This window comes from Choristoneura fumiferana, chromosome Z (assembly GCF_025370935.1).
Source record: "Choristoneura fumiferana chromosome Z, NRCan_CFum_1, whole genome shotgun sequence".
Lineage (NCBI taxonomy): Eukaryota > Metazoa > Arthropoda > Insecta > Lepidoptera > Tortricidae > Choristoneura > Choristoneura fumiferana.
In genome coordinates this window covers 15,197,595-15,209,509 of record NC_133472.1, presented here as the reverse complement: position 1 = coordinate 15,209,509, position 11,915 = coordinate 15,197,595, and the positions used below count along the sequence as shown (strand labels likewise).

Here is an 11,915-nt window from a genome sequence, read left to right as displayed (position 1 = left end):
ACCCTACATTTTTTTATTTTTTTATTTTACCACTGTCGGCGTGACTGATATGTATATTCACATAGACAGACAGATGGGTAGACATGGCGAAAATACAAGGATTCCTAATTGACTACGGAACCCTAAAAAAGAAAAGTATGAGTATAAGTATAAGTAAACTATAAGTACCTACCACATACAATATACCGAGAACGCGTGTCCAAACAGAAGCTCTGACTAATCAAAAAGGCTTGATTATTCAATTTGCATTAACTAAAACTATATAGCGTGAGCACAATAATTGTCTTTTAGTTCATTCATTGATGTGGACCTCCGCAAAGTACCTAACGCCTGATTCAGTTAATCATTTAATTTTTTAGGATGGTTCATATTATATTTTTTATCGATAGTAGACTTATAACGTAGCTCACTCGTATTCCTGTGGATAGTTCTTTTTTAAACTCCACTTTTTTGTAAAAAATATATTGAAACTTTAATGCGGCAAACCACACTTTGGTAAAATTAATAGGTTTTGTGCCTTGGTCTGTTTGATCAACCTTTGGTATGCCGTTGGCCGCTATAGGTATGTTTTAGGTATTGAAAAAGAAAGATGAAATTTGGACTTAGGTTTCCTAGGTTCCCGAGGGCTATCGCGTATGAATTCGCCACTAGAGGCGCTAGTGTAGCGTGAGGTCTCCGAATTGTCAAATCTCATAGTTTTTGGGTGAGCTACGCTATAATTAGAATAATTTTGTGAATATTTTGCAATATCTGAAATTAATTATGGCAAATATGCGTTCCGGGGCAATGAATGTCTGTGTTTTGAGACAGTTTTGTCTTTCGGAAACCTTAGTCCTCCCTTTTTTCCGAACAAAACGGGGAGATGCAACACTGTGGCAAGCTAGATATTTTTATGGTACGGGTTTAGGGTGTTTTAAATAGTTATGATTTTAATCTAAACTTTGTTTCACGCCCGTAATAACAAACTTTGAAAGCCATACATAAAAACCTCACGCAACAGTGCGCCATCTAGTGAGACAAAAAACGATAGCCCTCATTACATTTTAGGGGGGCCTTGATAGATCCGAAGAAAAAACTACATAAGCATAAGGTACACATTACATTAGGAGCGTGGCGTGGACGGATCCGTCCCATGGCATACAAAAAAGAAGTTGTTGTTGTTTCTTTAAAAAAATATGGCTCTGTCCATCGGAGGACAATTTTGCCAGTGTCTAGTAGTTTTTGCCGTTGTACGGTAAAAAAATTCTAGAAAACGAAATATGAGAGGTATTGGTGGATGAACGATGACAGCGCGAATCCGAAAAAAGAAGTCGTATTGACAGCTGTCAGTTGTCAAATGTTGGAGTTTGTTTTTGGTTTGTAATACAAACTACTTTGGTTTGTAATACATACTTTGTATGGACGTGACGTAGACCAAAGAGGAAGGAGAGGTAGACGCTTGGCAAGGTGTAAATGTAGCATTATTACTTATGTCGTTTAATATGCAAGTGAAAGGTACGGAACGGACGGTGTGATACAAGTGTGATACGAACAAAGAGGATACGAACTTCTAGTTTCGTAGTAGCACTGACGACACTTATACTATTTAATACGAGAGCGAGAGGAACGGTACGATACGAACTTCGAGTTTCGAGTATCGTAGTAGCCCTGCGGCCACCATATGATTACGGTAATTTGTGCGTCCGAATATCTTTTTGGCTTTCGTTCTAATTTTTTCGGGTAAATAATGGCAGCGCGAAATGGCGGTAAAATAAAAATATATATTTATATTGACATTCGTTCATCCACCATTACCTCTCATATTTCGTTTCTAGATTACGTACAACGGCAAAAACTACTAGACACTGGCAAAATTGTCCTCCGATGGACAGAGCCATATTTTTTTAAAGATACAACAACAACAATTTATATTGACAATGACAATAGTACTTCCATGATTGACAATGACAAGACATTTCACAGATAAAGGAATATGGGTCTCACGAAACTTAAAAACTTAAAAACTAAAAAGTGTGACCCACTACTGTAAAATTTAACTTCTCTCGTCTTTACGTTGTATCCCAAATGTAGACTTGACCCATGTGTTAATTTAACGGTACCGATTGAAAAGTAAACTATGAAGCCTTGGCTGTATGGTTTTATACTTTTGTCTTTTTGCTAGCTAAAATAATTTAAAAACAAAATTACAGCTTGCCTTTGCTTCGTGTCAATTGTATTGTAATGTGTCAAATCATAAATGGAACTGGAAGCTATATATCGACTATCGAGTGCCGTGTAGTTTTAAGCTTTTGAGCTGTGTGTCTATTATTATTTTAATTGCTGTGCATTTTAAAATAATTAGTAAAAAATGAAACGAGGTTATGACTCCATGAGTTCCTCGGTCGAAATTAGTTCTTACCGTGATCAGCACTTCAAGGTACTTAACACGACCCCTTGTTGTTCATTATTTTTACGCCACAAGGCATCATGGTGACTTTAATTAAGCAACGCATAGTTCTTGTAATGTAAAGCAACTTATTTAATTGAGGCCGTGTTCTTATGTTAATGGTAATGTTTCAGGGATCAAGAAGTGAACAAGAGAAGTTATTGCGAGCCTCGGCTACCCTTTATATAGGCAATCTTTCATTCTATACTACTGAAGAGCAAATATACGAATTATACTCTCGTTGTGGTGATATTAGAAGGGTGATCATGGGGTTGGATAAGTACAAGAAGACTCCATGTGGCTTTTGCTTTGTTGAGTATTATTCTAGAGAAGATGCAGAAAATTGTATGAGGTATGAATACAAGACATAATCATTTCCATAATAAATATATTTGCTATGGGACATACACCATGACTACCATAACCTCCTAACGCCCAAGTCAAAGTTTTGATACATGAACATCTAACTTTATATCATTTATGATAAAATTTGAAGTTCAAATTACAATAAGTCCTTTATAATGGGCATTAGGAGGATAAATGAGCTTCCAATATTTTGAATATTATGATGCAGTTGCATGCATCTTCCCTTGGTTAAGATGCTCATTAGGAGTAATCACTGTCTACACCCTCTACCAAATATATTTAACACTCTGTGACATTAAAATCGGATTGGAACAGTTGTATTTTTTACAAGCAGCTCTCCTCCCGCATTGGACCAGCATGATAACTATGACCAGCAAGTAGAGATACCTACATACTACATTATTATTTATATTTAGGTATTTCTTTATAATTAAAACCATGTTCTTGTTGTTGAGGTAAAAAAAACGAACAAATTTTGTTGAAGATTTCATGTAAGTAAGTAAGTAAGTAATCATTTATTGCATATAAGTAGGGTTTACAGGAGGGCTGATATATGGAAAGAACATACAAACATGTAAATGTATTTTCTCAAACATGCTCGGAAATGTATGTGTTAATGTCACAAAATGGAGACATGAAGTTTCTCATTTACCCTACCACCTCCCTACATAACTTCTTGACCTAGGCCATGAAGTATGTATGAAAATCGATTATTGTCTACTGCTTTTTAAATTTTAATTTTAAATTTGCTTACTTACATTAAACTGACAAAAAAAAATTACGAACAGCCAACTACCACTACTCTGTAAGCATTTGCGATACTGCGATGCGATGCGATGTATTGATGGATGGATGGATGGATGGATGGATGAAATATTTCCTCACATTGTTTGAGAAAAGCACTATACAAACCTCGTCTACGATTCGGCCGTCTACCCCGAACTCGTCCATCAATCCCTTACTTCATGGCCTCTGCAGTAATGTACTATTTTACAAAAAAACAACAAAGAAGCATTAAACTTGGTTTTTTGACCAAAATTTACCTCTGACACTGGATACGATAGTATGCACAAACTGTTATGCGGTTATCAGTTGCAGTCAGCCTTACGCGGGCAGCCATCTTGCTACAAAATCAGTTTAGCAAAATTTTAAATGTTGCGAGTAGCGAATTTGATTAATTTATTTTGCAAACTTACTTGGAACGGTGTTGAGGTTGTAGCATCATTATAAAGGTAAAAAAACTGTAGTTGAATAGTAATAAAAAGGGGTTCATCGCTCAATATGAATTATTATTATTAGTCGTCAATAAGATACTTATTGCCAAGTTTAACCTTGATTTTGTGCAGAAATCTTATAAATAGGTATGCTATTGTTTTAAAATAGTGTTTGAAATAGTAAACATTAATTTACGTCTCAGTGTTTTTTTCTTTATACAAAACCTTGTAGTTCGGAAGATACAGACGTTTTTGTTAGAAAATAGTAAACGCGCGGCGCGGTGCGTCCGTCCGTCGATAAAAAACCCGGACGGTTGGAGGCATAATGGTCGCGCGGGCGACTGTCAAGAGGTTAATCAGTAAACACTAATATAATAATATTATTATAAGGTATGATATTGCTTTCTAAGTATTTCTGACAGATTATTTTGATTTTTGTAGGTACATAAATGGAACTAGATTGGATGACAGAATTATCAGATGTGATTGGGATGCTGGATTCATTGAAGGAAGACAGTACGGCCGTGGCAAAACTGGTGGACAGGTGAATGAAATACCTTAATATTTTTAGTTTATTGATTTCAATACCAACATACTCCTAAATTTAGATTTAGGTTACTATTTGAGTAGCTAGTTTGTGTGTTTATCTAACAACACTTCTCACCACACACAAAACTTTCCATTTTATGCAAGTCATTCTACTTATGTAAAGGAATGCTGAAGCTCGTGATGGATTGTTTTCGAGTATGCTGATTTATTATTTGACACCACCAATTAATTTACATACTTTTATAAACTACTAGCTGTTGCCCGCGACTCCGTCCTTGTAGAAGTATGAAAAATAGTTTACATCCTATTCTCAGACCTACTGAATATACACAAAAAAAAATAAAAATCGGTCAAGGTGTTTTGAAGGAGTTTGGTCTCAAACATTTTCGACCTGAGAATTTTATATTTAGAAGAAACATTATTGATATACTAAACTGTGATGTTATTTGTTAGCCATCTTATTGTTAAGCTAAATGGCTAACTACTTTCAAAGATACTACAAAACAAATCCAATTTTGCAATTAAGTAATTGAAAATTAATCTGGTTTTTGGGGACAAGATTAAGTGTTTTTTTAAAGCTATTCTTGGAATTTACCGAGCGAGCGCGAAGCCTCGCCGTTTTAGCTTGAGTAAAAAAACTTTTTCTCTACAAGATTTTCTTTGTTGTTTTTGGATGTAATGATGCGTAGTGAACATTCATTCAGTTTTAAGATATACAAAGACAGACTCCTGAAGTCCACAGCTCTCAGAGCCACTGGTTAATGGTGGTAAATAAACATCGGCGACTTGTGGCATTATAATTAGCATTTGACGTTTCTGAGACTAGTCATGAGAATGATTTTTCTGTACGAGTCGAGCAAAAGAAACCAAAGGGAAAAGTATTTTCAAGCATTATATATATGACATTTGTGAGAGACAATTTGAATATTAATTTGTTCTAATTTTTTAGAAGTTATCTATTTGACAAAATACACTTGGTGTAAGAAAATAATCTTTCGACTTTGACTGATGTGATGGGTAAAAGAAGCATTCTTCTGTAATGTTGCATCGTATTTTTGCTGATGTTTCTCTTCGTTTTTTTTTTTAATTTGTAATAAAAATAAATTATTCATATTTTTATTGTAAGATATTATTATCATATCTTGGATTTTTGTATCACTTTTTTAGTCGCAGTCTCAGTAATGAAAGTGACTTTTCAATATTAAAAACGATCTCTAAAGACTTTGTTTCTCATCCGTTGCCAGTAAATAGTGGTAAATACCCGATTACTCTCATGCTATTTAATTTCATATTATTTAGGCAACATCATCCAGAAAAGCAATAGTACATTGTGTCTTAAGGGCGGTAAACAAGGAATTACGAACGAGTCTATTAGAAGCCCGAAGTCGAAGACTGAGGGCTTTAATGAGTCGATGTTCGTAATTCTAGTACCGCCCGTGCGACATACAATGTTTTCATCACATTTGCGAGTAAAATTGTATATTTGTAAAAGAAAAACTAAGATTTTTCCAAAAATTGCCGATACCGCTGACTACGCTCTTGGCAGCGCCAGCCTCCGCGCCACCCCACCCCACGCAGCATGTGGCCGACCTGCGCACGCCGCGCTCCTGCACGCCATGCAGTATCACACTCATTTACCGACCTTGGGCTTCATGACATGAAAATTAGTACGGGCAATGACTCATTTACCGACCACGGGTTTTATGACAAGCACATTAAGGTCGAGGGTTTTATTTGGGGGGTTGCAACCAAGGTAGCCTGCATGTTACGACACTGTTTACGAGCAAGTGTGATGAAAATTGTTTTAAGGTTAACCCATAATGACGGATTAACGACTGCTTACAGGTGCGTGATGAATATCGAACTGACTATGATGGTGGCCGTGGCGGCTATGGGAAGATTATTGCTCAGAAAATCACCCCTAATACGATGGAACGCTGATAATGGCTTCATAAAGGCACAGGATTGTGTCTTTCAAACATAGCTACTTGAGTGTGGAATAAACTTGAGAAAGACTGTCATGGTATAATAAACAAATAGATATAAACACTTCTTTAAGTAAAACTTCATGTTTTATTGACAAATATTTATTAAACTCTGTATAAAAAGCGTAATGACAACAACATGCAAAAATATTTCATTATCAATCATAATAGAAACTGCAAGACACTTGTTCAAAGCTATTTTGTTAAAAAACAAGTTTAAACCCATAAGAATAATTCACAAGTCACATACATTTACTTTTGCGTCTTTGTTTTGTGTTAGTTTATAAAAAAATAAGAAATAAATTACTTTTAAGCAAATGTACGTTTTTTTATAACATTAACAGGTGTAAAAATAGATAAACAAACATATGTGTGCATAAATACCATTTGCACTTTGTGAACAATAGTAATAAATAACTAGAACAATACTCGCCTACTTATTAGTTCACAACTGAATTAAGCCGCATTCACATTTATCTGTCGTGTTGTGTCGTCACGCATCAGCACTGTATCGGTTTTATACATTTTATAAGGTTGCGTTCATATTTATCTGATGCAGTGTTGTGACGGCTTGTGTTGTATCACATCACAAGCCATAGAGAGAGACAGAGAGCATCACAACTCAACACGACAGATAAATGTGAATACGGCTTTAAACGCAATATGCACATAGATTTACCAGTTAAATAACACTAGAACTCTTTTTTTTTCTCCTTGTTCTCATCTATTTAAAAGTTTAGTAATTGCAATGTAGCTGATTTTGCTACTAGAATAAAATAAGCAAATAGATATTAACTGCCAAGCGAAATTATAAAATAATACACATTGCTAATTTCAATTTGTTTGTGTTGTGATACATTGTTTATTATTATATCAATAACACACATTGCAAAATTTATATTACACCCAGGTGAATGCGCCGCGCGCGATGGATATATATATATTTGCGAACTCCTAAAAATACAGCGATAATTGGTTTAAGCGACTTTCTTTCCTATCGCGATGGACTATTACATAATCTTGTCTTTAAGTTTTGGACTATGGCCTATGGGCTAATTCACACATCTAATATTTTACTATGGACAAAGTTGTTGGCAGTTATTGTTATATTCTGCTCAATTCATTTAAAAATAAGTTCAACTAGCAATTCTGCAGGATTCTGAAAGATAGCAAATAACATTAGACCGATAGTAATAAGATAAGTAATTTATGTTTATAAATAATGAGACAGATCATTAAAAATGCCAATATCAAAAATTAAAATATAAATGCAAACAACATTGAGATTTAATACCAATGGCTTTCTTCCACAACGAATAGGCAAATAAAAATACAATTATTCTCGTGGTGATTCAGGCAGAAGATCAAACCATAAGGTTTTCGCTTCGAGGAAGTCGTATTGGTTCAGATGTACTATTACCTGAAAATTGAAATATTGTTTTGTACTACCTTATCACTTATCTATCAGTAAACAGTTACAAACCTGTAAAAATAAAATTCAAAAGTTGTAAAAGCAAAAACAAAATGTTAAAAGTTGACAGATAAAGACAAACAAAGGTTATACTAAATATTGTTTATTGGTTTGTTTGTAGGGTATATTTCAGGTGTAAATCTTTAAACGCGCAATCGCTAGAACAATAGCAAAAAATAGTATGGATTATTGAATAAACTAATGCTAAATTGCTTGAGAATACACTGAATTAGTTTAAATTAAGCTAACCATCATGTTACGTGGTTGCCTTCGGACCGTAGGTTGTATCATTTGTACATACCAGTACTTAGTGTACTACTGTTCCCGAGGGAAAATCCATATTTTTCATTACTTCGTGTACCTCCCAGTAGAACAGTATGTGAAAGTTGATTTTAGTAACCCTGCTTTGTCATCGCTTACCTGGCCGATAACGGGGCTTCCTCCGAGGAACCCTTTGTGCGTGGCGACGGTCACCTCCACCTGGCGAGAGTGCAGCTCCGCGTGAGGGATGACCCACTCGAACTTTTCGTCGAACTCTGGCATACAGCTATCCTTCACCACCTAATAGATAGACAGTAATGAGTCTAATTTCCAGTATAGACAACCCGGGCACGTAATTGAAGGTTACCATTAATGGGTAAATGGAGTAAACTGTGGAAGACCAAGTGATGCGCGGGGCAGGGACACGTGGCTAGGGTAAGCGCTGATTGGCGTGCGTGACTGTCACATGCGCAGAATGTAATGGCCAACGCTACACTTACGTCTTACGTGCCGCGTACTATATCGATAGATATCCGTTGGGCCGCCAATTGTATGCCCGCAATTTCGCCCCGTGGTTTAAGTTGCCCGCCCAGTTCCATATCCTAAGGGAATTTAAGGATACCGCCACATTTAAAAGTCCTAGTTCCAATGTTTTAGACGAGCGTTGTCAGTCATACACTCACGTTAGATAAAGCCTGACCAGAAAGAAATATATAACTATTCGCTATGTTGCGGAATTTCATTGGAACTAATTTCTTACACTACTGTTAATAATTTTAATGATTGTCAGTGTCACTGGCGGTTTCTTTGAACAATAACAAAAAAATCTCAAAACGATTCGTAGTCAACAACGGATCATTGTAAATAATATTTATATTAAACTACTGGAAAAAAAACGCTTGGGGAATCTGGGGGCACGGTAGTGCCCCCGCCAAGTCGAGCGCGAAGCAAACACTGCCGTACCATCCTTTACTGGAACCATTTCGCCGCATTTTCAGGCCCCTATTTGAGAACCTCTGGATAAGACCAGAACGCAGAAATTTTCGTCATCCAGTAAGCTATAATCACATACTTAAAATCCAAAATTTCAAGTCTGTAGGTCCTTTAGTTCCGAAGTTAAGCACTCACTCATGATCATCAAAACAGAACTAGTACTTCCCATAAAATCAGAGCGGAAATTTGGTACAGAGTTAGGGTTTAATGGCCACATAAAGGGAAAACTACAAAAACTAGGATAATCGAAGATCTGGAGTACATGGTGACCCTGATTAGAAAACACAAGAGTTCAACCAAAAAAACTGTGTCAAATAAGAAAATCTAATAAAATATGCAATAAGTCCACGTTTCTAAAAAAAGAAGTGAAATCCCACCAAAAACATTCTGTAAAGAACTAGCCAAGTCTCGATGGAGCTGCTTGTTTATCTCTAAAAAGTAATGAAATCTAGACAAAGTCGTCGTGCCAAGTCTAAGGTTCCTTACTGCGATTTCTTTATATTGTCCGCGTATTGAGTCTCAACATTTACTGGATAAGACTTAAGACTCAACATTTTTTATACGTGAGTGGGTCCAAGTCAACGGCCAAGTCACACAACATTAACTATCATAATAAAGAAATCGCAGTACCAGTACCTTAGACTTGGCACGATTTTGTCTAGATTTCATTACTTCTAGATATATAAAAGAAGAAACTGACTGGCTTATAGATCAACGCACAGCCCAAACCGCTAGGCCTAGAAACTTGAAATTTGGAATGCAAATAGATAATACTAACAGCTAAAAATAGTTTCAGGATTTTCAAAATTCCCACGGGATAGTGAATAAATGGGATTCATATATTTTTTTCAATTAATGACCCAATTTCCGTAACTTTAATTATCAGAGACTTCAAATTTGGCATAGAAGTAGTTGATTATAATAGTTAAAATTAGTTTTAAGGATTTTTGGAAATTCCCACGGGATAAGGAAAAAACGGGATTTATATTCAGTTCAACGGTATCGATTTTTCGTTTTACTGGTCGTAGAAAGCTGAGATTTGGCATGTAGGTTGCTTGAGGAGTATAGGGAAGCATTAAGAGATATTTTCCCGAAATTCCCACAGCCAAGACAAAAAACGGGATTTTCCGTTTTACTGGTCGTGGAAAGCTGAAATTCGGCGCGTAGGTTGCTTGGGGAGTGTAAAGGAGCATTGAGAGAGGACTTTCCAAAATTCTCATGGGAACGGGAAAAAAACGGGATTTTTCGTTTTGCTGGTCGTAGAAAGCTGAAGTTTGGCAAGTGGTGTCCTTGGGGAGTGTAGGGGAGCATTAAAAGAGCATTCCCGAAAATTCTTACGGGAACGGGAAAAAACGGGATTTTGCGTTTTACTGGTTGTAGAAAGCTAAAATGTAAAAATTCAAAAGTTTCTACTGTAAGTAGGCCACAAAAGGCTCTTCAACCGACTTCAAAAAAAGGAGGTCATGCATTCCACTGTATATATTTTTTTATATATGTTCACCGATTTGTCGGTCAATCTTCTCTCTCTGAAAAAATCTTGTTTTATTTGAAAGAGTATACTCCCAAGGTGATTCCATTGTCACCAAATCAGGATCTGATGACGGGATCTCAGGGAAATCGAGGGCAACCCTCAAATTTTGTATGCACGCATTATATTTTTAGTTCAGTTCAGTTTCTTTGTTTGCCATTAATTGTATGTACATAAGCTTGATTTAGATATAAATAAGTCTCAATACAATTTCAACAATATGGCGTAGCAAACAGGTACAAGCATAATCCTTACTAATCCATACTTAATATTATAAATGCGAAAGTAACTCTGTCTGTCTGTTACGCTTTCACGCAAAAACCGCTGAACCGATTTGGATGAAATTTGGTACAGAGATAGAATAGACCATGGGAAAGAATATAGGCTATCTTTTATCGCGAAAAAAAGGCTTTAAGGGGTTGAAATAGGGGGTGAAATTTTATATGGTGGAATTCCTCGCTGTCGGAAATAAAACCATGAAACTTGGCATTTAGGCACTTAATAAGAAATAAGTCGGTATGTGTTTTAGCTTTTTTGAAAATTTGACCTGTGAGGGGATGAAATAGGGGATGAAAGCTCATATGGAAGGTCGTCATTATCGAAGATAAATCGATGTTTCTTTATGAAACTTGGTATTTGGGCACGTGATAAGAGATAAATAATTGTTCGAGCGTTTTTTAAAATTCTTCCTGTTTGGGGGTGAAACAGGGGATGAAAGTTTATATATGTAAGATCGTCATTTTCGAAGATAAATTGATGGTTTTTCATGAAACTTGGCATTTGGGCACCTGGTAAATAGATATATTTTCGCGCATTTTTTTTAATTCTTCCTGTGTGGGGGTGAAACAGGGGGTGAAAGTTTATATGAAGGTCGACATTGTAGAAGATAAATCGATGGTTCTTTATGAAACTGGGCATTCGGGCACTTTGAAAATAAATAGATATTTGTTCAAGGGTTTTTGAAAATTTTACCTGCGAGGGGATGAAATAGGATGAAAAATTATATGGAACGTCGTCATTATCACAGATAAATCGATGAATCTTTGTGTTTAGGTATTCGATAAGAACAAAAAAAAACCGGTTAAAATCGACTCGAACTCGCGCATCAAGGGTTCCGTGCATA

General features: G+C 35.9%; 2 protein-coding genes across 5 annotated transcripts in view; one reads left to right on the top strand and one right to left on the bottom strand.

Annotated features, from left to right (window-relative positions):
• The first annotated feature begins 2,034 nt into the window (after positions 1 to 2,034).
• Cbp20 (cap binding protein 20) lies at positions 2,035 to 6,857 on the top strand. The gene is made up of 4 exons (XM_074089437.1): positions 2,035 to 2,416; positions 2,560 to 2,777; positions 4,447 to 4,549; positions 6,400 to 6,857. Exons 1-4 carry the CDS (start codon positions 2,348 to 2,350, stop codon positions 6,493 to 6,495), a joined length of 486 nt encoding a protein of 161 aa, XP_073945538.1. The 5' UTR covers positions 2,035 to 2,347; the 3' UTR covers positions 6,496 to 6,857.
• Positions 6,858 to 7,338: 481 nt separating this feature from the next.
• Positions 7,339 to 11,915, bottom strand: part of Esyt2 (extended synaptotagmin-like protein 2) — a 34,946-nt gene continuing 30,369 nt past the window's right edge. For all 4 annotated transcript variants that reach the window (XM_074089121.1, XM_074089112.1, XM_074089129.1 and 1 more), the window contains exons 23-24: positions 8,431 to 8,571; positions 7,339 to 7,959 (exon numbers count right to left, since the gene is read on the bottom strand). In XM_074089121.1, the coding sequence (XP_073945222.1) occupies positions 7,876 to 7,959; positions 8,431 to 8,571 (225 nt within the window). In that variant the 3' untranslated portion in view covers positions 7,339 to 7,875. The remainder of the gene's footprint in view (positions 7,960 to 8,430; positions 8,572 to 11,915) is intronic.

What these genes read in the sequence shown, in the direction of transcription:
- Cbp20 (XM_074089437.1), top strand. Translation starts at nt 2,348, where the DNA reads ATGAAACGAGGTTATGACTCCATGAGTTCCTCGGTCGAAATTAGTTCT. An exon ending in ACCGTGATCAGCACTTCAAG is followed by an intron (nt 2,417 to 2,559) that starts GTACTTAACACG and finishes GTAATGTTTCAG; the next exon opens with GGATCAAGAAGTGAACAAGA. An exon ending in GTGGCAAAACTGGTGGACAG is followed by an intron (nt 4,550 to 6,399) that starts GTGAATGAAATA and finishes GACTGCTTACAG; the next exon opens with GTGCGTGATGAATATCGAAC.